A 27,658-nucleotide genomic window follows, 5' to 3' on the forward strand; every position below is an offset into this window, starting at 1 on the left:
TTTTGGTTATCTATGTTACCCTCCTAGAGAGGAGTCTGGCCTCTCCTACTTTTGGGGGAGATTTTAATGAATCGGGCTATAGGACGCCTGTCATTGATGTGTCAACCGCTGTTTTAATAGTTTTTAATGGATTTTAGTTATATACTGATTGTTGTGTGGTCACTATTGTGAACCTTATTTAATTGTATATATATATTAATGTTGTGCACCGCCCAGAGCCCCTTGGGGATGGGGTGGTTTATAAATCATAAAAATAAATAAATAAAATATGCTACCAAACACACTTCACTTACAAGCATCCATATTTTTAAATACTGATGTTTGCAATATTACTAATGATATTGATGACAACTAAATGGCAAAGAGTTTAGAGATTTACTCAAGTTTATTTCTCAAACCTTTCATTCAATACTATGCAAAACATTTCTCTGAAAACACAGGAAGGTATCCAGCAAAGGGACTAGTAAATATTGGCAAATGTGTTTCTTCTTTTAAATACATTTTTAAATAACAGCTCATTTATGTTTTCAGTTTGTCCTATTTGGTGATCGTTTGCCACATGTTTATTAGCTACATTGATAAAATCCTAAATTTTAAAATGTCTTTTAAAAATAATAGCTAAAATGCTATAGATAATATGCAAAAAGGAGAGCTTAATGCTGCAATCCCTTCTACACTTAAGCCTCACAGAACACAGTGAATCTTACTTCTGAGTAAATACGCCTAGGATTGTGTTTCAACAGTGCAATAAGAAGCAGGTAGTTCCTTCTAAACCCATTGACTTGTATGGATTTAGAAGCCAGTGACTCTGTTTAGGATTGCACTGTGAATCAACACTAGATCATAGTAATGGTTCCAAGGGAGATGGTTCCATAGCACAATGTAGTCACATCTTCATCAGGACCAAGGACTTTAATATAAATTAATCATTCCAGATGGGAAGCCATTTTAGACCATAGCAGGAAAATAAAACAGGACTTGAAGAGTTCCTGATTTATTTCTCAGAATGTAGATCAAAAACGGTGTATGGTGGATTCCACAATGACAAACATAATGGGTGTAGGATGCAATTAAAATCTTTCGGGGGGGGGGCGGGACTTTGCATGGGTCCCGTCCCCAAAACGAGTCTGTCCCGTTTTATTTCCCTCAACCCGGGATTTTAAAATCCTTTTGGAGCTGCTCCTGCGTGAATGGCCAGGCAGGAGGTACTTTATTTCCCTCCCTTCCACTGCACCATTCAGTCAAGAAGAATCCACCCTCCACAGCAATTCTGCCCTGCCGTTGCAGAAAGGCCCCTTTTTCTTTTCTTTCTTTTGCATGTTGCTAATGCGCAGCTATGCAGGTACAGCCAACTGTATTGCAGGACAATCAGTATGGCTGTGGGGGTTCAATTCTGTATGCATAGGTATGTGTTTCAGGAAATAAAAAAAGAGAAGTGTGTCCGTACAAAGGCATGAAAGCAACTGGGATTGTTTGCATGGGATCCAATCGCTGCCTCCATGGCACGCATGTGAACAGGAAAAAGGAAAACAGGTTCCTTATAATGACTGCATCTCATTATACATTTCCTGTGCAGAAATGACCTATGTATGCTTCTCTGCAACTTTTCTGGTAAATTGGTGAAGAGTAAACATTTTATAAAAACGAAACGTTGTGCTGACCTGTCTCTATACCATTGGATCTTATCTAAGCAGCTACCTCTTAAGCAACTTCAGTACAATCTTAGTTTGTTTTCAGCCTGTTATTATTTACTGTTATTATTTATTATTATTACGATGTGGGCATTTTTTTTTGGTGGTGGTACCTATATTGATTAAAGCACTGTGGGGCGGGTGGGGGTTCACCCCATTCCTGATTATGAAAATGGGTGGAGATCAGTGCAAACGTGTATTTGTCTACTAGAACTTTTTAAAAACAAACCACTTATGATTGTTTATTTATAATCTCCTTTCTCACACCCAAGGCAAAGTTTTATTCCAATAAGCACGCGTATAGTCAGGCTACAATCTGTTTATTTTTACTTGAAGAGAACTCCTATTTTTTTTATTATGAGAAGACCAGCTGTTCTTATTATAAGCCCCCAGTGATCTACTATACTTAAAGATATATCATCAAACCATCCACTGGTAAACTGTAAACACGAGCGGAATCCAGCTCCATAATAACGGGTTCACATGGATTAGACAAGGGTAACTTGGCAACAAGAAATAAGCATCAAGAACCTTGCGATTAATTAAAAAAAATCTGCCTGAAGTTTGATGACAGGGCGGGCGCTCTAATCCACAAAAAGCCGGGTGACGTCACTAGTTTGATTCCTGTTTCTTTTTTTTCGTCCCTTACAAACGTCTCGCGTTTCCACCTCGGTTGCTCAAACTTGTGTAGCTAAAAGGTCGCCCCCCCCCCCCCCGCTCCAGCCCCCGGCGCCTCCCTCAGCAGCCCGGCCCGCCTCTCGCTGGGTCGGCTCTTCTACTACGACTTGAGAGGCGGAGGCAAAAGCTGCGTCTTCCTGCTTCGGTCACCGTGCTGGGCCCGAGCACGCGCTGCGGCCCCCGCCGGCATTCCCACTCCCGTTTGGGCCCCGGCTGCAGCCTGCTGCTGCTGCCGGGGCCACGGGAGAATGCGGCGCCTAGTGCGGGTGGCACTGCTTTGCCTCGGCTGCGGCTTGTGCTCGTTGCTTTACGCCTTCAGGCAACTGTCGCTGGAGCAGGAGGCGCCGCGGCGACGAGGAGACCCCGCTTTTCCCGTCCGGAGGCAGCTGAGTGATGGCGGTGGCTGGAGGGCAGTGGCGGGAAGCGCAGGCCGCAGAGACCGGCGCCTGCTGTTGCCGTCGGAAAGGTATGCATGAAGGCCTTGTGGTCGCCTCGCAGAGGCAGGCGAGCTTGCATTGTGCTCGTGTAGGCGCTGCAGGAGGGTCACTTTCCCTTCGTTGTAAGAGCGAAGCGAAATACTGTATTTTCCGAGGCTGCCTATAATAAGGCAGCAACTTATATTTCCCCTACCAAACTTCTGAGCAGTGACTAAAACGGATTCTGCCGTTTTCCAATTTGCTTGTAAATAATATTTGAAAAAGTGTGGAGAAACCTGGCTTTCTGCTTTCCCTCTTTCTTCTCTTTTGAAAGAACAACTTGTACTGAGTCTTGAAACTTACAGGGTGTTTTATTTAGAAGGGCCAGTTTTACCTAAAGACTAACTGAAGTTTATAGGGCACTCTGACGCTGGAAAGAGTGGCTTGTGATTTGCTGTGGGAGCCACTCTGTGAAACTATCTTTCACCTCTATGGTCCTTCCTGCCTCTTTCCCTTAGTGAGAACATTTTAGGTCAGTTTAGAATCCAAGGTGAATAATAATATGGGGGGGGGGGCGGACCCACAGTAGTATCACTGGCTAAGTGCAGGGCCACATATCCATTTAAGGAAGGGAATCAGTGAGTGCTGTTCAACCTAGGTTGGATCACAAGACCTTGTAAATGATTCTGTTCATCTCCCATTTTCTAAAAATGACAGGAGTGACTAGTCAGATTCAGGCCAGTTCTAATCAGATTACATTAGGGACCAGAGAGAAGACAATGGCAAGACCCAAAGTTGCAGCACTGGTTTATGTTGGAGGAATGAATTCTTTAGATACATAGGTTCCAGACTTTAATGATGAGAACCAGCACTTGAACTTAATTTGTAAACAGGCATCTAATGTAATCTTAAAACAAGTGCAGTATGTACAGCACATTGTAGTACGCTTCTCTTAAAAGTTATTATGCTATCGATCAATGCTACTATATCTAGATAGGCGGGGAACTTTGGTCCTAGAATGAAACCGATTTAGAAAGGACACTTTGCTAGATAATGATAATTATGCTTGATCAGAATATCTAAACCAGGATGCTATTTCTTATAGTAGCCAGCTAGGTGCTCCCAGAATACCTACAATTAGGTTACAGAGACCTACACAAGAGCAGAATATCTTAACCCTTCAGCAGTGCTATGTTTTACTACCTTTGAACATGGAGGTACCATTTCCTCATTGTGACCAATAGACATTGATGTACATGTTTTCCATTTGTTAGTCTAATCTCTTTTAAAACCAGCTAAACTAGTGGCTGTTGCTACTTGGAGTGGTGAGTTCCACTTGTGTGTGTGTGTGTGTGTGTTTGCCTGTCCTGAACCTACTGACCATCAAATTCATTGGATACTCTAGAGTTGTAGTACTGTAGGAATGGAATAATAATTCTCTCTCTCCATTGTCTCCATCTAGAACAGTGATAGCGAACCTTTTTGAGACCGAGTGCCCAAATTGCAACCCAAAACCCACTTATTTATCGCAAAGTGCCAACACGGCAATTTAACCTGAATACTGAGGTTTTAGTTTAGAAAAAACAGTTAGCTCCGAGGTGTGCGTTATTCGGAAGTAAGCTTGGTGGTAGTCAGTAGCTTTGCTTTGAAGCAACCGTGCAACTCTTCCAACGGGTGAATCACGACCCTAGGAGGGTGTACTCAGAAGCAAGCCCCATTGCCAGCAACCGAGCTTAATCCCAGGTAAAGGATTGTGCTTTAGTTCTTCGCATGAAAATTACCTACACTGCTTCCCCAAAACTAGGTCTATAAATCTAAAATAATAAATAAATAAATAAATAAATAAATAAATAAATAATTGAGCCCATCGCACCGTCCAGTTTCCTAGATATTATTATTATTGGGCGAGACTCTGTTTCTTGGCGCTGATGCTCCACAGAGAGGCCACCACTGCAATACTACCTTCAACTGTACCTTCATAGAAGCCAAAACATCATCCTTAAAAGAGATAACTAAACAACAACATTTGCATCCCATCATATCCCTCTCCAGATAATTATGAAGAGGATCTAACATTTAAGTTTTTAAAATTACTGTTGGATATTCTGTAAATATGATGGGGAACTGTTGGCTGAAAAAGGCTGTGATCCTGCAAGTTTCTTACAAGGAAAAAGTTCTGCAGATTCTTGTGGACATGTTCTAATTAGGAACTATAAACCATCCCTTGCTTTTGACCTTTTGAAGTCTTGTTAAAGGAAAAGAAACTTGGGTAAAATCAGGATAATTTTGCAACTCAGACTTTAGAGAAGGTTTGGTTGAGCTCAGTGGCACTCTAACTCCCTCCTTTATGTGCAAATGCAGACCCATGGGGAAAAAAGGGAGGGGGATCAAAAGGCAGCAGCAGAACAGGATATTTCCCCTCTTCTGTTCTTTTTCTTGACATGGTCTCTTTGCTTTCCTGACCTTGTGGAGTTGCTGGAAGGGACAAGCAGTTTACATCTTAAATGGAAAAGAAAAAAGTAGCAGAGTTTTCAGTGTTGGGAGGTGAAGGAGAATAGCAATTAATGCATGTGAATTCAGGGTACGTTTCCTCGGACTATTTATGGTTATTAAGGTTGTTCAAAGCATCATGTCTTTCAGAAGCCACAAGTGAAGGCAGGCATTCTCCCACTGGCTGGGTCAACACTCCTGATCTTGGGAGAACAGTGGAGGGAACGTGATGTCTCATGATGTGTTGTCATAGGTGAGCAAAAACATGGGCAAAATGTTAACATTTCAGTCAACACTCTGGAAACCATACAGTTTCCAGAATGTTACACCTGGAAATGGCATTGATGCATCCATCATGTGATATCACATCCATCCCTTGTTAGCCAGCAGCCTGGTATCCCTGAGGGGAAAGGAGAGCTTTGAAACTATCAGTGACTCTCATGGTGCCTTTTGAACTGTTGGATGAAATTTCTATTGTTCCATATCCTACCTTTTTAGTAATTTCCTTTTCTGATAGAAACAGCCTGGAGTACTTCTGGAGGAAAATGTTTATTTGTGTTATCTTTTCAGGTAGCTCTGCCGTTTCTGTGAACCTGTGGAAATAGTCTACTCTGTCATCATGGGCTTATCATTTAATTGGAACAAGGCTGCTATTCTAGATTTAGACAACCTGTCAGTATAGCAGGCAATTGGTTGTAATCGGAAGGAAGCAGTCCCGTTATTTTAAAAAATGGGTTTTCCTTCATGAAGAACAGCTCTTTTCTTCAAACTTAAAATGTCTGAAACTTTTTTTTTGTTTCAGTCCTCTGTTCTCAGACTGATGTTAGGGTAGTAGCAGTTGTATGACTTACCCAATTTTGTTTGTATGTATGAAAAAGTAACTCATATGTACAGTGTTCATCCTATACAACACAAGGAGATGTTTGTACCCTTGACTGTAAGGTACCAGTAACTGGGTGGTATGGATAACTTGCACTGGCTCTCTGTCTTTGGCTGTTTCCGCACGGCTGTGGAGGCACCTCCACGCCGGCAGAATTCTCGCCGGCGTGGAGGCGGAGGCCGTTCGCATGCAAGCATGCGGGCGGCCTCCAGAGAGGCCAGCAGACGGCAGGCTGGCTCCTGCGACGCGAGCCACCTTCTTCCCCTTCGCCGTCCCACTCACACGTGTCCCGTCGCCGGCCTGCTGGCACCGTCGAAAGCCAGCCCCGCTTCATCGCTGCCCTCCCACCTCCAGGGGTCGGAGGACAGTTGAAAGCGTCTCTCTGACGGCCAGCAGGCCGACGGCACCGGGACATCGTGAACCTGAGACGGAAAACAGCGTCATGTTCCCAGCGGTGCTGTTTCCAGACTGGCGCAGGGAACACGCTTCATGATGCTTTCAAAAACAACTCCTTTAAAGGTGTTTGCCCATAACCCTTTAAAGGAGGTTAGTTTTTTAAGCTAACCTGACGCCTCTGGGGAAGGGGGAGTCGATATTAGTCGGGCGCTGCTGCCATGCTGCAGCTTAGCCGCTTCTGTGCGTAATAGTGCCTGGGCTGGCAACCTGAGGCGTCGTTTTTACGCTTCCAGGCCGTGGATTACAGCCCGTCGCGGAAGCGGGCCTTTGTCTTTAGGAATGAGCTGGTCATTGATTGATGGCTCTTGTAGGGCACAGATTAGTGTGATCTTGAGTTTCCACTCAGCAGTGAAAAGTACTGTCCTTCTCTGTTGGGTTTATGGAAAGCAAACTGGTTGACTCTTATTCTCCCCATAATCCCTTAGGAAGCCCATTTGGGTGTGAAACTATAGAAGAGAACAATTCAAATCAGTATTCCATGAACTATGCTGGATTAGGATTCTGTTTTTAACCTGTGCAGGATTGCATTGTAATAGCAAATGATATGTCAGAACAGAAGTTAGTAATAAAACAGTACCTACAGAACTATTAATCCTTACTTCCTTTATATATGCACGAGCATCTAGAGTCATGTGTGACAGCAATTCACAGAACAACAAATAGAATGTTACTCACACAGAGTGATCTCTTCCATTACACTGCATGAAAACCCCTGCAGAAATGAAGCTCCTCACGCATCAATTTCCCTGGGCCTGTTCCCAACAAATTGTTCTCCATAGCAGAAGAGAGCAGCAAGCAAAGAGGGCTCAAATGAACAAACAAGGGGTATGCACACCAATTTGGTTCAAAGGAGACATGCAAGATGACAGTTAAGCAAATTGAAGGATAGGATGTGGATTAGTTTGCACACATGCAAGTGTGAGTAAAATGGCATATTTTTCTTGTGCATTAAATAATGTTGCCTTGTTTGCTGTCAAGTCTGTCTGACATATGATGACCCATGATGGGGTTTTCAAGGCAAGAAATGTTCACATTCAGAGGTGTTGCCATTTTCTGCCTCTATGCCACAACCCTGGTATTCCTTTGAGGTCTCCTATCCAAATACCCACCAGGACTGACCTGGCTTAGCTTTTGAGATCTGTCGAGATCAGGCTAGCCTGGGCTACCCAGATCAGGGCAAACATAATGTACCTGACAAAAATAAAAAATCCTAAGTGAAAACAAATTAGAAAAGAAATAGACGAGAATAATTCTATTTTGTGGATAGGCAATATAGAGGAAGTTAAAGCAATGATAAAGAAGTATACACTGTGACTCTACCTAACATTCTTAAATGTCTCATAATAATCAACCAAGACTGCTCCTCCCCCACTATCTGTGATTTAGTTTGGTTCTACTGGGTGGAGCTCTTGGTTTCAGTTTCTAGTTATTGTGACAAATGCTAATAGTTGTAAGAGGGGTGTGTGTGTGCATGGAAGGAAAGGATCGTTTTCACGTCTGTGGTTTAAAAGAAAAAAGCAGCTGAAGAAGAATATAATAGTGGTTTATAAAATCTGCTTGGTGTGAAGAAAGTGGATAGAGTAACTTCTCATAATACTAGATCAGGACTATCCAAAAAATTGATTGGCAGTAGATTCAGGACAGGCAAAGAAAGGACTTATAAGAAGAGAAAAGATTTGGAGGGAGCATATGATCCCATAACCTGTTTCCAATATGTTATTGTTTAATGGTTAAAGGACCAGCAGAACTATATGTGCATTGGCCTAGGTCAGTGATGGCGAACCTTTTCAAGACCGAGTGCCCAAACTGCAACCCAAAACCCACTTATTTATTGCAAAGTGCCAACTCGGCAATTTAACCTGAATACTGAGATTTTAGTTTAGGAAAAACGGTTGGCTCCAAGGCACGCGTTACTTGGGAGTAAGCTTGGTGGTAGTCAGTGGCTTTGCTTTGAAGCAACTCCGTAGCAACACTTTGAACTGCAGGTGAATTACACTTCTAAGCTCTAGGAAGGTTTGCTCAGAAGCTAACCTCCCCACATGAAAAACTCTGCAATAGCACGTAGCATCTGCTTAGAGAGGGCTCTGAGTGCCACCTCTGGCACCCATGCCATTGGTTCGCCACCACTGGCCTAGGTTATACCTGAGGCTGCTTCCATATAGAGACTTTTTTCCTTTTAATCTTCCAAACTGTAGCACCTTTTGGGACGGGGAGGTGGGGGCATTCAGCCAGTGTCATGATCTAGTAATCCTTTTCCCAACTTGAGTATGCTGTTTTCCAAACTTTGCTGCAGTCCATTATATTATACTATTGGGACAGAAAAGTAGACATTTTTCATGGGAATCCCTGTCCACATTAGTGCCATTTTCCTATTGCCAGTGTCTTTCAGTCACCATTTTCCACACTGAGCCAGTCACGGAAAGGTTTTATTTTTTAAAAAACCTGAGTACTGTAACACTCTAGCAATTACCAGTTTAATATTTAAAGCGCTTTGGAGGTGTGGCAGCTAAAAATGCAGGGGAAATGGTAGCTGATAGAGGAATGTGCGCAGAAACTCACATGTGGACATTTTATTTCTAATGCACATACCTCTGTATTTGTAGCAGTGATCACAGCAAAACGGAGGCTCCTTGTCATGTGGAAACTGCCTGTGATAAATCTGAACAAGGGACTTTTCAGTTTATCATCAAGTTCTTATCAATATGTTGCTCCAACTTTTCTAGTCCTTTTTTAAATAAAAAGGTCAAAATATAGTATTAATTGATGCATGATGCAAAACAGGGAATTAAATTCTGCTTCATAGCTAAAATATGGGTTTTGTTAGAAATTAAAAAACTGAGCAACTTTATAGTATTTGAAGGATCAGTTCTTTCCAAAACTTTTGATCTACACCGTTGATTCTGTCGCTTGTTATTTTGACATTATAGGTTAGAAAGTAAATCACTCCAGTGTAATGTATTTATTTTTCATTTAAATATTTATAAATAAGGTAAGGATTGAGATTTAATTTTCTAAAATATCTGGTCATGTCTGTACAAATCTTAGTTGCCTTTTAGTAATATATGAAAGTTGTGATGCAATATTATAACTGCTCCAGTTCTTTTCTCTATAAGGAATCAAACTGTTGCAGAAGCATTATAATGAACATAGGAAACTTGCCTAAGATTATTCTGACTCAATCATTTGCTGTGCAGAAACCACATTTCTACCACCTCAGATATCTGTTTTCAGTTAGCTTTGTATTGACTTGCTCAAACGTTAAATTAAAAGGGATGAAGATTCAGTTCTAAATAGAGAAGTCGATGACCCTCCCTCACCAATGAAATATAATTTCATGCACTTCTCCCTAGGCATGGAAACATACAAGACTGGAAAGGATACCCCGCTTTGGCCCAAGTGTATGTGTGGTGCCTGTAGTCGTACCCACGAGGTCCCAGGGAAGAGACGACACGCGGAGATTTCATCTGGTGGAGAGAGCCAGCAAGCAGGAAGTGCGGGATCCCGTGATCCTGGCAACTCTACCGCGTCATTTCGCCGCCTCACACCTGCTTTATTAGGGTTTCAATGGGCGTGTAGAGGAGTTGGGCAGGCGGGAGAACGGGAGGTCGGGAGAGCGGGAGATCATCATGTGATGCATGATCTCATCGGGCTGCTACGTGCGGGAGGAAGCATCCGTGTCTGAGTCTAATCTTCACCTGAGGGCAGGAGCCCTTTTGTCCTTTTGTATGGGACACCTGGTGACCGCTGAGTCAGGCAGGTCATGACCCGTGACTCATGGGGGGGGGGGGGGGGGTTGGGGAAGCGGTGTCGCCCGGAGGAAGGCATTAACCCGAGTCGCACTACCCGGCATGCCTGAAATTTCGCTGGGTTTACCAGGTTCAGCGGGCTCACTCCCCTACATCTCCCCGTTTCTTATATTTTTAGGGGAAGGAAGCCGGGTAGTTGGGGCAATTTAGGGGATGCTTTTCTCCCCAGGGACTTGCTCCAAGCTGGCTGAGTTGTTTGGTGCAGCATGAGGACCTGTGGATTACGCGAGCATAGAAGTCAAAGAAGGTTTTCTTACAAATGTTACAGCAGGCAAAAGCAGATACACACTGAACAAGGCGAGATCCAACAACAAGGCATACAATCGTAGACCAATGAAGAAATTGCACAATGGTGCTTTTCTAACCATCCACGGCAGCCAGCTCCAAAGGGCTGACCACCAGTGAAGACAACATATCATTTTCAGGATTAGATACATAGCATCTTGTAACTCACGAACTTTCATATGAATCAAATGGGAATTATCAGAGAGATTAAAACAACACATATTATGTGCATTCTGCGCAAGCTTGGTGATGCAGTAATAACAAAGCCAATCAATAGCTGTATGATTATCTACCAAGATTGCAGCAGCCCGAGTTCTTGTTGCTCGGAGGCCAGAGCACGCAGAGCAGTGGAGGTGGGAATTAATGGACTTACGCGGGAGGCACAGGCCAGCCCGGCCAATAGTCTTAGCGTTATAGGTGGTGAGTCGGGGACTCCCCACCGAGGGAAGGCCATAAGGGAAACATACTTCGGCTTCGGAAGAGCGACCATGCGTCGCCTTCCGGCAAGGAAAGTCGCAGGGAAAGAGCAGAGCGGGCGGCAGCGTTGTTTGGGCTCCGGGGTGGAGCCTGAGGCAGGAGCGATGGTAAGAGCTGACTAAGGCAGCAGAGAGTTCGACAGAAAGGCGGCGAAAGGGAATGTAGTTGAAGGTTCTCTCCCCACAAGTCCAGGAGAATCAGCCTTTAGGGAGTGAGGATATTTCCCCATATATACCAGGGGAATGTCCTCAACATCGCAGTCTGATTCAATTGGCCGAACATTTGACTGGTGACTTTCGAATGGCCGATTTCTCTCCATACGTTACGTTAGGCAATGCGAGCGCAAGTGTTCCAGACTTCGTGGTTGGCGCAGCCGTTTGGGTGATGAGAGAGCGCCAGCCGGAAGGGTTTGGACAATGGGGCCCCCAGTAAATCATAGATTACCGGATAGACGGCGTTCTCTTGAAAGGGCTCAGGCCGGACTCTTCCAGGAAATCCTCCAGGGCTTTGCAGACAGGGAGCTGGCAGGAGCTAGCAAACTTCCCACTCCAAGATGCTGGCTGAGGCAGAAGGATGAGACATTGGCAGCGCAGCTTGTGAGCCAGCTCCCAGATGTTGACTTGGTTGATCTCAAAGGGGGGGTGACCCTGGCGTCACGGCAAGAACAGCAGAGCAGGCAGATGATGGTGACTGCGCATGAGTTTGTGGTGATGATAGCAAAGATGCTTGGAAAGCGAGACCCTCGGTGTGTCGGGGCAGCCTTGCTGCCGCAGCAGCTCTCGAAGCCTGGCGGTCGGTGCCTCTGGCGATCTCCCAAAGTCATCATCTGGAGTCCCTCAAGCCGTTCTGGCTGGCAGTGAAATTCCCACGTCCGAGGGCAGCTGACCCGGATCTTCCAGGGAGATCCGCTCCATCTCTGGGATCGAGGTTGGTTTCCCTTCTGGTGCCATTCCATGGGTTGGCTGGACATGGCCAGACTGGAATCCGCTGGGGACCTGTAGGGAGAGAGGATTGAAGCATACCCCCCAGCACGGGAAGGTTGCTGAGGGCGGGCCCTGCCAAGCTTGGTCTTGGCTCCAGGTGGGAGTGGGGTCCGAGCAGGTGGTGTTCAATTCGTTCAATTCACCCTGCTTGCACCGGTCGCGAGGGCGGAGGCGGCGCATGGAGGCCCCACCTACTCCCGTTCTTTAGTTTGTTTGGACATGGGACAGGGGGTACGAAGGGCAGACAACTCCTATGGGTAGTTGGCTTCAAAGACGCCATCAGGATGTGTCGGAGTGATGGTCCGAGCCACTGTGCTAAAGGGGCCAGCTGATGGACCCGTCAAGAGAGGATTGTGGGTATGCATATCTAATTTGTTGTAGAACAAAGGACTTTGGAGCGCATTTAAAGCAGAGGGGATGTGTCAAAGTTACCGAACAATGTCAGCACATTTGGGGAGTTGGTCTTTGGGACAAAGGATCGAGGAGGTTCCACCCTGGGGCAAACATATGCCACCGTGATCGCAAAATTCGAGAACTTGAACATGGCGCCTTCAAATTTTGGACCGTAATTTGAGTATCTTGAGGGAAATGCAGCCCGCCCGGAAACCACTCCTTAAAGAAAGAGGCCGGTTTAAATTAAGCGCCTGGCACTGTTAACATGATATTGATAGAGTTGCCAAGCGCTGGATAAGACGCGTAAGCATCAGGCTTGACCACAACCTAAGCGTGCGTGTTGTAGTAGGTGCAGATGGCGGTAGCCTCCCACTTAACTTGGGGCCTGTCACACTGGCGGTGCACAAACAGGGCCGGGCCCAGGTTATGACCCAGGGAGGGCCAGTCAGCCAATTGGCCCTCCCGCCTTTGCTGGTTAGAAAAATAGAACAAAGTGAGAGAAAGAGGGTGCTCCCGTTGCCGGGGAGCTCTAGGGTAGAGGTAGTGGAAAACACAGTCAGAGCTGTGGCAGGAGTGGATTTATCCATTCCAGACTAGAGTCGTCTTTACTTGACTCATGAGATCCCTTCCCCATAAGTTAAAATGTATATCCAAAACAATGCAAGTGGGACCGTGAGCTGCCGAAGCTCCAGCCCTGGACTGCAGACTGTGAGCTGGCTGGTGTGCTCGTCTGGCTGTCTGCTTCCCCACCCTGTCAAATGCTGGAGCAAGCCTCGAATTGAGCCACTGATCAGACCACTCGGCTGCTCCTGATGATGGTTGCAGTAGAGCCAGTGTCCACAAAGTCCCCTGAATGGACACCCCTCACAAAGTGAGAGCTCCAGGTATGCAGTGGGAGCTGCCGGTCGGCGTCCTGGCACGCCCGCCCGCAGTGGTGCACCGGCTGTGCCCTGATGGCGATCTGGGCCTGCGTGGCCTTTATTGAATCGGGCGCAGGCATCATGTGGGAGCAGTGAGGATCAGCTGTGCACAGCTGGTTCCCCTGGGCAACTCCTGCGGGATGTTTGTCCACAACCTGAATGTGAGCAGCTCTTGCTGGTGTGTAGAGTCAATGACTCCCGGAGCGACAAAACAGTCCCTGCTCATGGCCCGGGAGGCTTTTGGGCAGAATCAACCCTTGGTTAACAGCCTCTGGGGGATGGGGATCATGTACTGGGTTGGAACAACAAATCGCGATCTCGTGGGAGGCTTGAGGGAAAGAGGCTGGGTGCAGGAGAGGAGATACAGCTGGGAGGGAGGGTGGCTTGGAGTTGGGGCCTTGGTTCACCGGGGGCACGATTTGGTATTCTCCTCTCCTTGGTTCTGGGCTGGGGAGGGGCGGGTAAGAGTTTCCCGGCGGGCACTCGGGCTTCTCAGTGGAAACCCTCCCGGCATTGAGGGGCATTTGGTCTGGGGGCTTCCCTGGGGGCCTTGCCGTCTCCCAGGGGAGGAGAACCCCTCCGTCGGTTGTAAGCCCCCCCCACTGGGCTTAACCTACAATCCCTCAGGAGTGTCCCAGCTTCGCCATGAAGTTAGAGCACTGTCTTGGGGCTGCCCCGGGTGGTGGAGAGTGCTGTGGCTAGGAGGCTGGCCTGATGGTGGGAATCCGATATCCTGGCAAGCCTTGTAAGCATGTCGACCCAGCTTCGAGGGGTTCTTTTCCCTAAGCCCGTGATGATAGCCTCTCGCGCACTCCAAGCGTGGCGTTCTGCTGTGAGGCGCAGGCTTAGCAAGAGCACGCGTGTTGGGCTGCGTCGTTGTCGAATTTTGCCTCTGCAGGGCCTCCCCTGGAGCCTGTTGGGGGGTCAGCCGCAGTGGGCTCCTGGGGCTTCTGGCCCGAGCGTTGGAAAAGCTCTGGGTTGGCATTGTCGGCAGTGGAGCGCTCTGCAAAGCGCCTTGAGAGCAGTCGAAGGCGGCAGAGGTGGCCTTATATATCCGGCGGGGCGATCTGCGCCATTCGGAAGGGCGGAAACGCTTTGCAGCCATAAGGCTGGCGGCTGACCCGCCAGAGCGCCGCCCAGAGGCTGCTCCTCTCGCTTGCTATGCATTGTTGGCGGTGTTCCGCTTCCCAAACCAGCAAAATTGCGCGGGGTTCAAGAGCGTGGCGAAGTGAACGGTCAGAACCATTATGTGATTCAGCGATGGCGGCTTCCAGCATGCCTCTCTGTGATAGGGGCTGGTGATCCCATCGTCCGATATCGCCTTCGCGGAGCTCAGTAGGGAAGCGATTATAGCCTATGGGGCTGATACTCAACGACCAGTTGGATCGGCGCCGTCCTCCCCACGTGGTCAGTGTAGTGGGCTGGGCAGGCGAGCAGGAGGTCGGCATCGTCTTCCGTCAGGGTTTCCTTCCTCACCAGATCGTGGAGTATCTACGGCTCTGCTAGAGTTCTGAACTCGCTTCAGCATTCGTGGCATTGTGGCCCGAGGAGGTCGCGGTGGCTTCAGAAGCAGGGGAGGGGGGGGAAAGCGGAGGCGAAGGCTGGAGCAAGAGGAGGAGGAAGGCTGACCTGGCAGCGAAACCTGGCGGGAAGTTGAATGAGAGGAGGAAGCAAGTGAAAGCGGAGAAGTGAGACGAAGCGTCCTGTTTAGTGGATAGAAAATTCCGGGCTTGAAATTGAAGGTGAAAGATCAAAGGAGGGAGATCCATGGTAAGGAACACCATGGACCTGCCTGCAGGCTGATGGCATGACATAACCGCGTCGGTAACCCAGCGCCAGTAGCAGCTAATATCGGGCTCTGAGGCCTGTGCAGAGTACCGCCCGATGTTTCAATCCTTAAGATTGAATGTCCCCTTTCTGGGTACCATGGACGTACCTCATCAATCTCCTCAACCAATTGGCGCCAGCTCCCCTCTCTTCGGAGACTCCTGCAGCGTTTAGCTAGCGCTTTCAGTTAAACTGCCATCGTGCCCGTAAAACGTCAGGCTTTTTACAAGCGCCCATGCTTTCACCGGTGGTTCGATCAGGCGAAGGTGTCCGAGCATGCAGATCCCTGGATGCGCCGCGGTCCAGCCGGATGAAATTACGTGCGAGGGGTGGAGTCCCTGGATCGCCCGATCCAATGACCGGACGCATCGGTACCGGAAGCCCTTTCCCCAAGCTTTGCACGGTAAAGTCCAGTGAGGAGGAGTTTGAGGATTCTGGGTTTCGGCACCAGCTTAGCCAGTCGCATTCCACGCAGGTCCCAGGGAAGAGGCGACACGGCGGAGATTTCATCTGGTGGGAGAGAGCCAGCAAAGCAGGAAGTCACGGGATCCCATTGGATCTAAGCAACTCTGCCGTCTTCGCCAGGCCCCTCCACACACCTTTATTAGGGTTCAACGGGCGGTCAGCGGGGTCGGGCAGGTGTACGAAGGTCGGGAGGTCGGGAGAGTGGGGAGATCATCATGTGATGCATGATATCGCTTCAGGGCTGCGATGCGGAGGAGGAAGCATCCGTGTCTGAGTCTAATCTTCACCTGAGGGCAGGAGCCCTTTTGTCCTTTTGTATGGGACACCTGGTGACCGCGAGTCAGGCAGTTCATGACCCGTGACTCATGGGGGAGCGGGGGTTGGGGGAGCGTGTGCGCCCGGAAGGCTGTAGCCGGCACCGGCATGCCTGGCGCTCCTACGGTTCTGCCGGGTTCGCGGGCTCACCCCTACAGTGCCTTAACTTCAGTGCAATTGTTACAGTGGCTATTTCTGTGTAAAGAAGTTTCAGTTTAATATTCACTAATTGGCTGATTGGACATACATCTTAATTTGATGAATGCCTTTCAGTGTGGAGTAATATACTATATTAATTAAATTTTTGGAGGAACAGTAATTCAGGGAACAGTTTCTTGTAGAGATTACCATTTGGAAATTACCGACCATTGATGTAAAACTAACATCTGATTGATGCTGTATTACTGTTTCTTTAAAATGATAGAACTGCGTGAAATTGAGCTGAAATCTTATCCAAGTAGCATCTTCTCACTTTCAATGTTATTTTAGTGGCATTTTGTATCTGTTGTTAAAGTATGTATTCCTGTTAAACCATGGTGATGTGTAAATAACCGGAGAACAAGGAGAGTTGCGGTGAAAGCACAAAACAGTGAAAGGCTTGGCCAAAGCAAAAAAGCAAAGCAAAAAAATGGACATGTAAATAACTGAAGTTAATTTCAGGGGATCTATCATTTCATGAGAAATGGCTGCCTAGAACTGACAGATGACCAGTTTTCTGTCAGTTTAGAATTGCTGAGCACCTGCTCTTTCTTCATTACATGGCTTTCCATTTCAGATTAAGTACTGCAGATTAAGTAAGCATATTTTAAATGCTATAAATTACTGTGTTTTTGAACTCCCTGCAGTTATTTAAAAATGACTGGGTGTTAAAATATATTCAGTATTTATATTGGGGAAATGTGCAATGTAGGAGCTCATTAGCAAATTATAGATGAAATTCCTAACTAGACCTCTTTGTGGTTCTCATAGAGAAGAAGGCCATTCTAGGAAGATAGTTATTCATTTTATAGTCCATCTTTCTCACTGAAGACTTGATGCAGTAGGAACAGCATGACATAATGTAAAAGAAATGCAAAAACTCAATTCCAAAAATTAGAAGACAATACAGCAAGAACAAGATAATACATATAGTAAAAAGTGCCACAAACTCTTTGTAATAGACTCTTCCAGAAAAATTTCATTTTACTACAGCCCTGTTTTCTTAATAAAAATGCTGTCCTGAACAATTGCATTTTAAACATGCTATGGAATAGTAATGGGAGCCTTCCTGACCTCCTTAGACCTGCCATTCCACAAAGAAAAAGCTACAACATGGAATGATGGGGTATGGGCAGCTGCTGAAGGTGAAGGGTTAGTGCATGTGTACACAAAAGCTGTTCAGACTAGCATTCCTTTATGGGTATTTGGACTTTGAGAAAGTTTTTAAATATCTGATTTTTAGAAAAAAATTAATATTTTTAAGTTGCTATTTTATAGCCAAGAAATAATCTGATATGTTTAAGAAATGCCACTGTGAGCCAGTAATTAAGTCATGTTTTGGTAGAGTTAGGCACTGTGTTTAGGATAACACTGTAAAAATCTTGATTAGAGTTACACCCTTCTTAGTCTGTGAGTATTAGAAGGGTGCAATTCTGCTCAGGCTTGCACTGTTAGTTGTGTAGGATTATTGTTTGGGTACAGTTGCCCTGGTATATAATAAACTAAAGTTACACGCTACCTTCAAGCACTAATGATTAATTAGTGACTTAATTTTTCTATGAGCAATCAAACATATCCCATTAGAACCATGATATAAGACAATTAATATTTATACAGGATTGTTTCTGTCTTATCCTGTTAGGTGTAAGACTCTGTCTGTATCTTACTGGAATTCCTATTGGATGCTGCCCTCTGATGTTTGTGGAATGAACTGCTTTTGGGAAGCTGCTCGTAGGTAGGCTTTGACAGCGTCTTAATTCCTCAATTAGATAATTTTACCCTTGTTAAAAATTATTTAACATTTTAAGGAAGTGTTTAAAAAATGGTGATTCTTTCCCCTTGCATTAATGTCCTCAACTCCAAGCTCCCATTAGTTACTAGGCAGAGTAACACTATGTATATATATAAAGTAACATAGGAATGATCATTATCTACTTCTGTAGTTTGTCTTAAAGAAACATTAATAAAATCTTGCATTTGAAACATTTAATTCTAAGTTGTTGTTTTTCTGTTCCCCAACATTTTCTTCAGACTTTTTCATTCTATACATTTGAAGCAGGTAAAAGTAGCCCATTTCAAAATAGAAAATATCTAATAAGAGTTTTTTCCAATGCTCCCCAAAATCCCTCCAATTGAAAAAAGCCTAAATCTTTTTTTAAACCTTATGTTTTGAGTAAGAATTTTCAAAGCATCTCTCTCATTCCAAAAGAGAAGATAGTGCAGTTCGCAGAGATTCACTGGCATAAGAGTTAGTTGGCTCCTTAAGTCCATTCCATCGCCACTCCTTTAAGGATTGCACTGTAACTAACTTCCCCTAATGTAAAAAATACTTTTTGGTAAAAGTATACACATGGGTTTTTCACACACTTATAAGCATATTTCCTATTGCCAGGGATAGTTTTAATGGCATAAAATACTTATAGGCCAACCAAATGCTTTTCAGTTACAAGGTAAAATAGTGGTTTTACTTCCTCAGTGGTTTAACTGTGCACTCTGCATACCAGAGTAAAACCAGTGTGTTGGAGTAGAAATGCAGGTTCAAATCCCCACTCTCCCATGGAAACTTTTTGAGTGACCTTGGGCCAGTCACTCACTCTTGGTCTTGATCCTGGCAAGTATTTAGGTGGGAGATCTTCAGTGAATACCAGGGTCATGATGTCGAAACATGCAATAGCAAACCACCTTTGAATGTCTCTTTCCTTGAAAACCCTACAAGCTAATCATAAGCCAGCTGTGACTTGGTGGCCAAAACAACAACAACGTGTTTATTTAAAAAATTTAAACATCAAAGCAGCTGCAGGTTGCTTTGAGGTTGAATAGAGTTTAATCTGGAGGGAGGGACTTCTTAAGCCTACTCAGAACCATAACACAAATGATTTCTCCTTTTGAACAAAGGATATGGGCCTTGCCTTTTAACTCTTGTAAATGGGAAAGTATCTTTAAGGGGGCAGGCTGGAACAAACATCTGATAGAAAAATGGTTTGTTCAGCCCCTTTCTGTCAGTCATCCATTCCACCTCAAAGCCTTGCATTAAAAATTGTTTTGAGGTTGGAGCATAATACAACTACTCAGAATGTATAGTACGGCCTTAAGGTTGCGCTCCTACACACTCTTAGAATTAAAACTTTGAATAAAGTAGTTCTCACTTCTGACAACTTTAAGTGCCACAAACTTTGTTGGTGTAAATGTGGGTAGTTATAAAGCAAAATAGCGAGTTGTCATCAGGTAAAAAGTAAAGAGATGCCCCATGGCTTTGACATAGTCATAAGCATTTGTTATTTCAGAACCTGGCACATTGTAAACCTTAGGTACCTAGATGGCATAAAGAACAAAGAGTACAAGGTTACCTGTATGAGCTCCATGGATGATTCTGGTAAAATCCAGGATGTGATCTCTGGACATCTGATGACTCGCAATTAGTGGGTTCCCAGGGAAGTCTGCAATACAAAGCAGTATATAACTACAGTACATTATTGATTATGTCACTTATAATGCTTAACCTCAGAAGTTAGACATTTCCCCCTATGGTTCTTCTTTACAAAGAAAATCATGGTGATCATTAGTAAGTTTAAAGAGATTATGGCTGCATTTGGACATTATGCAAAGCATGATTACATTCAATTCCTATTTACTATGATGGGCACATTACTATTATGACTTCTTTGGACCTACATATTCCTCTCATTCTTTTCCACTTTTCCTTCTTTTACAGAGCACAGAAATAAACTCCACTTGGTTTAGAAGTCCAAATAGAGGTGCCTAGGCAAATTGGAATCCCCTTCTCCCAAGCTAGGCTTTTAAACCAGTTTGTGAAGGGCAATAACTGTATCCAAGTGCCTAAAGTGTGAGGGCACAGGAAATCAACCTTAGTGTAGCTCTTGAATGTGGCCTGTAACTTTCCTTTCAGATTATGTTTTCTTAAAAAAAAAAAGATAAAGTGTTTAAACTTTTAAAAATAAAAATCTAATTTAAACGTCAAAAAATTAACATCCTGTTACTTTGAAGCCAGTATTGAAGCTTATCAGTTATTCTGAAATACGATATTTAATATTATTCAGCATTATTTAATATTATTCTGACAGCATTCAGTTTTAAACAACTTCTATGGAAATGAAATGCTTGCATGTGCTGAAGAAAACCTGTATGGAAAATTCTGTTTTACAGCAGAATGCGATACTCACTCGTGTGTGTGTGCAACTCTGAAGTGGTTAAGAGTAAAGGACACGTGCATATTTTGGTGCTGTTGGATTGTTCCTTAACTGTCCTGCTGTTTGTGGGAAACTAGTAAATATTAGTGTTAATCTGTATAGTATTATTATTGTGAAAAACATTGGATCTTGTTTGGAGTTCTTTGAATACTGGCCTTAATATTTAACACTTGTCACTGATATTGTTCATATCAGAGTATAGATGATATTTCAGGCTTTTGACAAATTGACTGAACTTCCTTTGGCTAGGACTTCAATATATTTTAGATGTCTACATAGAGACAGTTTAGGAAGTTAAAAGAATGAATGCAGAATCAGAACAGTGCACAATCTATTTTCTCTCTTTACACCCTGTCCCTCTGGTCCATGCTACTCTGATGAGTTTTACTGATTCCCTTTTTTTCAAGAAGAAGCAGAATATGGATCTTTTCTGGTTTGTGATTCGTATGAACATTTGAGGCAGATTGGAGTGAGGGTCTAAGAAAAAAGTCTGAAAAATATGGAACCCAACTCTCCTTACTAATCATTCCTTTCCTCGGAACATTTTTTAAAATAGGGAATCAAAATAAATGGATCTTGAATTCTGCTGCCATGGGGAGGGGCGAAATTGGTTCAAATCTTTTCCTGCTTTTAGAGCTCCAATTACCTCTGTAATTCTCATTCCTGTCCATGCTTCTGTAAGACATTCAAGTTCACTATACTTACCTAATGTGTTTTTACAAAGTAGCCTAGTCCTTAATTGTGTAAGTATGGTACTTGATATTAAGGATAAACTGCTGGAGGCAAATTACCCCACTTGTCCAGTTACTTTGCCAGCTTCCTGTTTTTTAGACACAGTAATCTGACCTCTGATTAGCAAATTGGCTCCTTCCCAGTGTCTTTTTAGAATCTCTGAGGGACAGGAAGTGACTTGTTGAGCTTATTTTTTGAGAGCCATTCACATGAAGGCACTCGGATGGTAGTTTCTTCACAAAAGTGGAGCTTTCTTCTTCTGAATCAAAGTATATCTTGATTACTGAACATGATTTAGACCTATTATTTGCATTGCCTTTTTATTTGAACTGACTTTGGGAGGCCAAGGATAAAATGGCACAAAAATGGAGTTTGAACAGATAGTACATGTCTTAACATATTTTATCTGAAGAAAGGTTCTATCAAAAGGACATAAGCTGGAAGATCAAAGTATGTTAAATACTCCAGTGCATAAATTATGCCATCTGATGGCTGTTTGTTATTACAAAAGCTAAATTATCAAGGAAGCACTAGTTTGGCTGCTGAAAATGTCTACTTTCCCCTTTCTGTCACTAACCATAAGCCACATTCCTGTGAATCCCCTTCAGATCATTCCTGGTAGTTCACTTTGAATCTTCTGTACATAGTATGGCAGATTTTTTAATTGTATTGAGTTGAAACAATAACAAGAATGTTTCTTTGATCAAAAAAATTTCCCTTGGGAACCATTACTACCTGTATACTTTTATATTAGATATGATTCTGTGAAGGCTCTGTCTTCTGAGAAGATGCACTTGGCAGTGGTAGCCTGTGGTGAAAGACTGGAAGAAACAGTTACTATGTTGAAATCAGCCATTATTTTCAGCATCAAGCATCTACAGTTTCATATTTTTGCAGAGGATCCACTACATAGGGACTTCCAAGTAATGGTAAGTTAATGGTAAGTGTGTTAGCTGCTAACTTTAATGATTTTTTCCTTTTTTGAATATCTATATGTTAGTCTTTTGGTCTCGCAAGCCTGTTTGTTCTTTGGTGACAGGATTAAACTACATTCTGGACTGGAGATTAGTGAAAACTTACATTACTTTCATTCATTGGGATGAATGATATATCCTCAGTATTTTTAATTTTTTTTACAGAACTTACCTCCACAATTCTTACAGCATATTAAAAGTTATACTCTTGAAATGAAGGGTCTTTCAATATTCTTAGCAACTGTTGAAGTAAGAATCTTGGTATAGAGAATTTCTTGTACCTGTTTATACAATATCACTCAAAGACTTCAAGACAACAATTTGCTTCAATTTGTTCTCAACATTGCAATTACAAGGATAATCACATGTTGTTGATTTGTTTTAAAATTATCATTACTTTCCCAAATTGTTGGAATATTTGGGATCTCTTGTGTAAGTAATTGTAGGAGCCACATAGTTGCACCATTTGGTTGCTGTATGTTGATTCAGGGCAGCTGGGGCAGTTAACTGGTTGACTGAGGGTAACCTTTAATGCTGTATATTATGGTGTAGCTCTTATGCTCCTTATCTCCCCTTTACTCTCCTCCTTGTTGTTATGCTGAATGTTTGTATGCTGTGCTGCTGTATTTTTTTCTTGTTTGCTTATTGTGCAAGCTTGTTTATTTGCCAGTGCTTTTTAGCACATGACTATTTTGTCTTCCTCTTTTTGTAAATATATTTCTGTAGCCTGACTTTTTACACTTAGAACTTCATTAAAGGATATCTCATTTTTATATAACTCTGCTGTTTTTCTCTGCTAATGGGTAATTTTAGTTCTTAAAATGAAAGCATTTTGTTCTCTTTATATTTTCTGTCTAAATTATAATAAGCCCTTCTCACTAAAGTAATTTTAGTTAATCAGACAATTCTCCCCCACCCCACCCCCCAGTCCTTTTAAGCCAGTTATGTAACTCATGGCCACACGTGGTAGTGTCAGTTATGTACTTAAAAGTAGGAAAAACAAAGCTGGAACACAAACCTGCTTTAAAAACATGTTTGCCTTAGTACTTGTTAATTTTGTTGTGTTTTAACCTTTTGTATTTATTTTGTTTTATCATATTTCTAAAAGGAAATTTGTAGAAATCTGGTTCTCTACAAATTGTTACTCTGAGGGCAGAGCACAAAGAATCTCTGCAATAAATAGCTCATTTGTTGAGACCCTTGGCTGATGTTTACAATTTTACAAGTACATTTTTATATTTCGTGTGAAAAGTGGGTCAACATAACCTGATGCAGCTTTGAAAATTAGACTCATCAGTTCATGGTATTCCTGATTCTATTCGTTTGAAATAAAAATTTATTTTGTTTTATTTTTCAGCTTGATGGTTTGGCATATCAAGGAAAATTTAATTATACTTTGTATCCCATTTCATTTCCAACTGAAAATGCAGTAGAATGGAAGAAACTATTTAAGCCCTGTGCTTCTCAAAGACTTTTCTTGCCTGTAAGTGATGTAAGCCTATGGCAAAATGCCTACATCCTGTGTACTGTTAAAGGCTTTTATGGCTGGAATCAGCTGGCTGTTGTGGGTTACTCTGGGCTGTGTGATTGTGGTCTGGTACTTTTTACCAGCACGCAGCCCAGAAAACTCATAACAACCAGTTCCTACATTCTTTCTAGAGTTGTTTAATTCACTATATTAAAGGTGCATGAGTTTCAAAACAATAACAATTTGGTCTCCCAGCATGTGAAAGCTTTCACTGCTTATCTAGGCAGAAACTGCTGAATGAAAATTTAGCAGTTGATAGTCAGTTTGTTCTAATACAGAATTGCCTTTCATGTAAGATAGGGAACAAATCTGGTTGCACATTGGACCATTGAGATCTGCATGTATATTACAAACAGGGAAAATGTGCATGCCAGCATGCATGGCATATGCTGAATATTGTACATTGTCAGTTTGAAAACAAGCCTCTTGATTTATTTAGAAATATGTCTGTGTCTCTGAGCAGCTTATAGTATTAAAATGTTGAAACAGTAAAGTAATAAAATTTAACCATATAAAATAAGTAACCTGAAAATATCGTGTTCTAATTCAGCATTTACAAGATGAAAAAAGCAAGAATCATCCTGGATAATGTTAAATTTTAGCACAGAGTGAATGTCTTTTGTATTTTTGATTTAAATATCACTGCAAAAAGCAAATAACTGAAGGTTGTTTGTTGTAATGAATGGATCTTGCACTTCTATAATAGCTTACTGGGTAAGATGAATCTCAGTGTTTGACCTAATACATGTTTCCATGTATCGTTTCTTTACAGTTAATTCTCAGAGATGTGGACTCTTTGTTATACGTTGATACGGACATCTTGTTCTTAAGACCTGTTGATGATATTTGGTCTTTTCTGAAAAAGTTTAACTCTTCTCAAATTGCTGCAATGGCGCCAGAGCATGAGGAGCCTCGAATTGGATGGTATAATCGCTTTGCTAGGCATCCATATTATGGAAAAACTGGAATAAATTCTGGAGTAATGTTAATGAATATGACTCGTATAAGAAGAAAATATTTCAAGGTATGTAAATGTTACACCTATTTAATATACAGTAAAAACACCATTCCAGGGGCGCTGTTTGCACAGTCGCCGCTCTGAATCGAGGCAGTGGTATGCTTTTCCCGAGGCATTTGGGAAAGATCTGCCACCATTTTGAGCAATGGACTATGGCCGTGATTATCTGCCTCTGAACAGTCCTGAGCAGCTGCATTGTGGGATATGGTGAATGTCCCTTTTCTGCCATGAAAAGAGTATCAGCAAGACAAATGGCTCTCCTTTGCAAATCTTCCCTGTGTAGTGTGGCCTGACCCACCAGTGCTCAGGAGCAGCAGCAGCAGCAGCAGCAGCAGCAGGCCCTTGCTTTCACCTCCTGCATGTGAGCTCCCAAAGGCACCTGGTGGGCCACTGCGAGTAGCAGAGTGCTGGACTAGATGGACTCTGGTCTGATCCAGCAGGCTAGTTCTTATGTTCTTATGTTCAGTTTGTAGGAGAACTTTAGCATATAGTCATATGGGAAAGGGAAATTAAAACTTATAAAATAGTTTTAACTACATGTGCTCAAAATTTAGAGTCCCCCTCCCCAAGTCTTCTGCATGCTACTCCATCTTCTGTGTGAAGCTCTTTTGCTTGTAAGTGTATAGGACTAACTGACCAGAAGGTGGCACTACTGGACTACTTTCTACAAACTTCCAATTTCTGTAAAAACACTCTGCTATAAAGTGTGTGATGCTTTTTCAAGCTACTTGTTCAATTAGTTCATACAATCCATTTGTAACCCAACATTTAAATTAAAAGAACTATGTTTATTTCCTGTATTAGTCATTTATTGTGCTAGACAGTCCCATTTGTCCAGCTGCTGCTTGAAGACTTCCAAAGAGGGGGAGCTCACCACCTCCCTAGGTAGCCAGTTCCACTGTTCAACAATTTCTTATGTGTAAAAAAAATTTCTAATATCCAGCTGGTATTGTTCTGCCCATAATTTAAACCTATTATTGCATGTCCTGTCTTCTACTGCCAACATGAACAGCTCCCTGCCCTCATCTAGTCTGCTTGCTAGTCTTAGAAAGATGGCTGGCTTAGGCCCAACTTAGCATGAATATCTGTACATTTGGGATTTCCCCTTGTCTTCAGTTTTCAGTATTCAGTGGAAACTGGGGCTATATGAAATTAGTTAGGGGTTAAGGACTCCTTCAACTTCTTGTTAGCAAAAGGAACTCCCCACTGGCTCTAAGGAACTTGCTACGGCAGAGGTATTGCGTTGAACTAAGTTAGTGCAACTGTATTGCTTTTCATTTGAATATCTATCTTTGTTTCTGTGTGTTTTCTGGTATTTTGTTTGCCTCCCCCCCCCCAACCACTCTTTTGAACCAACCACCAGTTTCCCTTTCTTTAAATAAACCTGTTTATAAAGACTTGGGGGGGGGGGCTTCACTTAGTACACTCTATTTCTTTGTGCTATTTCTTTTAATCTCTTTCCCATGTTCTAGACTTCACAGATGCTGGTTGGTTGTAAGTTATTTTGGTTGTAAGTTATGGTTGTAAGTTGGTTGTAACCAGGTTGGTTGTAAGTTATTTTGTTAGTGTTTTAGTACTTTGTTGAAAGTGGGCCTTCTAGATGTTCCAGGTTGGTTGTAAGTTATTTTGTTAGTGTTTTAGTACTTTGTTGAAAGTGGGCCTTCTAGATGTTCAGTCTAGAGGTCAGTCCAGATGTTCTCAGGAGGTCCTGAGTGGTGGTGGTGGGTTGCCAGGGTACTTTCCAGGGAATCCTTGGTCTAAGGGATTTTCCCAGCAAGGAAAGGCACAGTTTTTCCTTTCCCACTTAACAAACACCATAAAAGAAAACTGCTTCTTAAACCAGCTAAATAGAAATGTTTACAATTTGATGACTCCTTTAGATGCTGGTGTTCATCATTCATGTCTGAAAGTTTTAGTTTCCAAAACCATATTCCTTGAGAGGGGTGACCTGTTCAAAACAATTATATTAGTTATGTAACCAGTATGATGAGACTTCATTAAAATTGGTAGAAAAAACAATATATTCAAACAAACCATCTTACAGCCTGAAAGCCTGCCTAAAGGTGAAAGCTTTCAGCTGCTTCCTAAGATCAGGCAGTGAGTATCTTAAGTAGCTTTTAATGCAAAGAGTTCCATAGGCGGTTTCATAATGTGTGATGCTCTGGCCCACATTCCTGTCCATTCAACATATCAAGTAGATTAACATATGTCCAAAAGGATGCAGAGTTTGTAAGGTATTATAGTATGTTAGTCTTGCATCATGTTGTTAATTACAACAATAATGAATTATGTCTAGAATATCAGCATAATGTACATAAATGCACAAGAACTGGTTTTGCATGCTCTAACTAGTTGCTCTTACCAGGGTACAGACTGCTTCACTTGGTGGTGATAATGTCTGGATAGTGTTTCAGGACATTTCTTTGGATGTAGCAGCCTTCCTTCCTCCCTTTATATCTTTCCCTCTCTCTCTGTTCTTAGACCAAAGTCTTGAACAATAAAACCATGAAACTTAAATAAGACCCATATGTAAAAACACCTCCCTTCAACTCTTCTTTGGAGCTTCTAAACGAGCAACAAAATTAAGTACGTTGAGGGTCAGAATCCTTTAAGGGGAACTGAACCTTTTCCTTTAAGGGGAACTGAACCTTTTCCTTTAAAGTTGCTCAAGAAAACATGGATCATTTATTCATGGATCATTTAAGAGCCCAAACATTGAAGAGCCATACCTAACTGGTGATAGGTACAATGTTTTTATTGTCACGTGAATCACCTTAGGCAGATCTCTGAAGAAGGGGCATATATGTTTACTGAAACTGATTTAAAGTGTAATATCCTGCATGACAAGATCAATGCCTCTCATTTACCTTGGGGGAAAAATCCATACATTATAATATTAGGATCTTTGTATAAGAAAA

General features: G+C 43.0%; 1 protein-coding gene across 2 annotated transcripts in view; it reads left to right on the forward strand.

Moving 5' to 3' along the window:
• Window positions 1-2,465: 2,465 nt before the first annotated feature.
• Window positions 2,466-27,658, forward strand: part of GXYLT1 (glucoside xylosyltransferase 1) — a 35,436-nt gene continuing 10,243 nt past the window's right edge. Inside the window, exons 1-5 of one of the 2 annotated variants that reach the window (XM_048500742.1) lie at window positions 2,466-2,835; window positions 17,923-18,015; window positions 21,975-22,149; window positions 23,552-23,677; window positions 24,495-24,746. In XM_048500742.1, coding sequence (XP_048356699.1) covers window positions 2,618-2,835; window positions 17,923-18,015; window positions 21,975-22,149; window positions 23,552-23,677; window positions 24,495-24,746 — 864 coding nt within the window. In that variant the 5' untranslated portion in view covers window positions 2,466-2,617. The remainder of the gene's footprint in view (window positions 2,836-17,922; window positions 18,016-21,974; window positions 22,150-23,551; window positions 23,678-24,494; window positions 24,747-27,658) is intronic. The other variant, XM_048500743.1, reaches the window with a different exon arrangement.

This window comes from Sphaerodactylus townsendi, linkage group LG06, assembly GCF_021028975.2.
Source record: "Sphaerodactylus townsendi isolate TG3544 linkage group LG06, MPM_Stown_v2.3, whole genome shotgun sequence".
In the NCBI taxonomy this organism is placed as follows: Eukaryota; Metazoa; Chordata; class Lepidosauria; order Squamata; family Sphaerodactylidae; genus Sphaerodactylus; species Sphaerodactylus townsendi.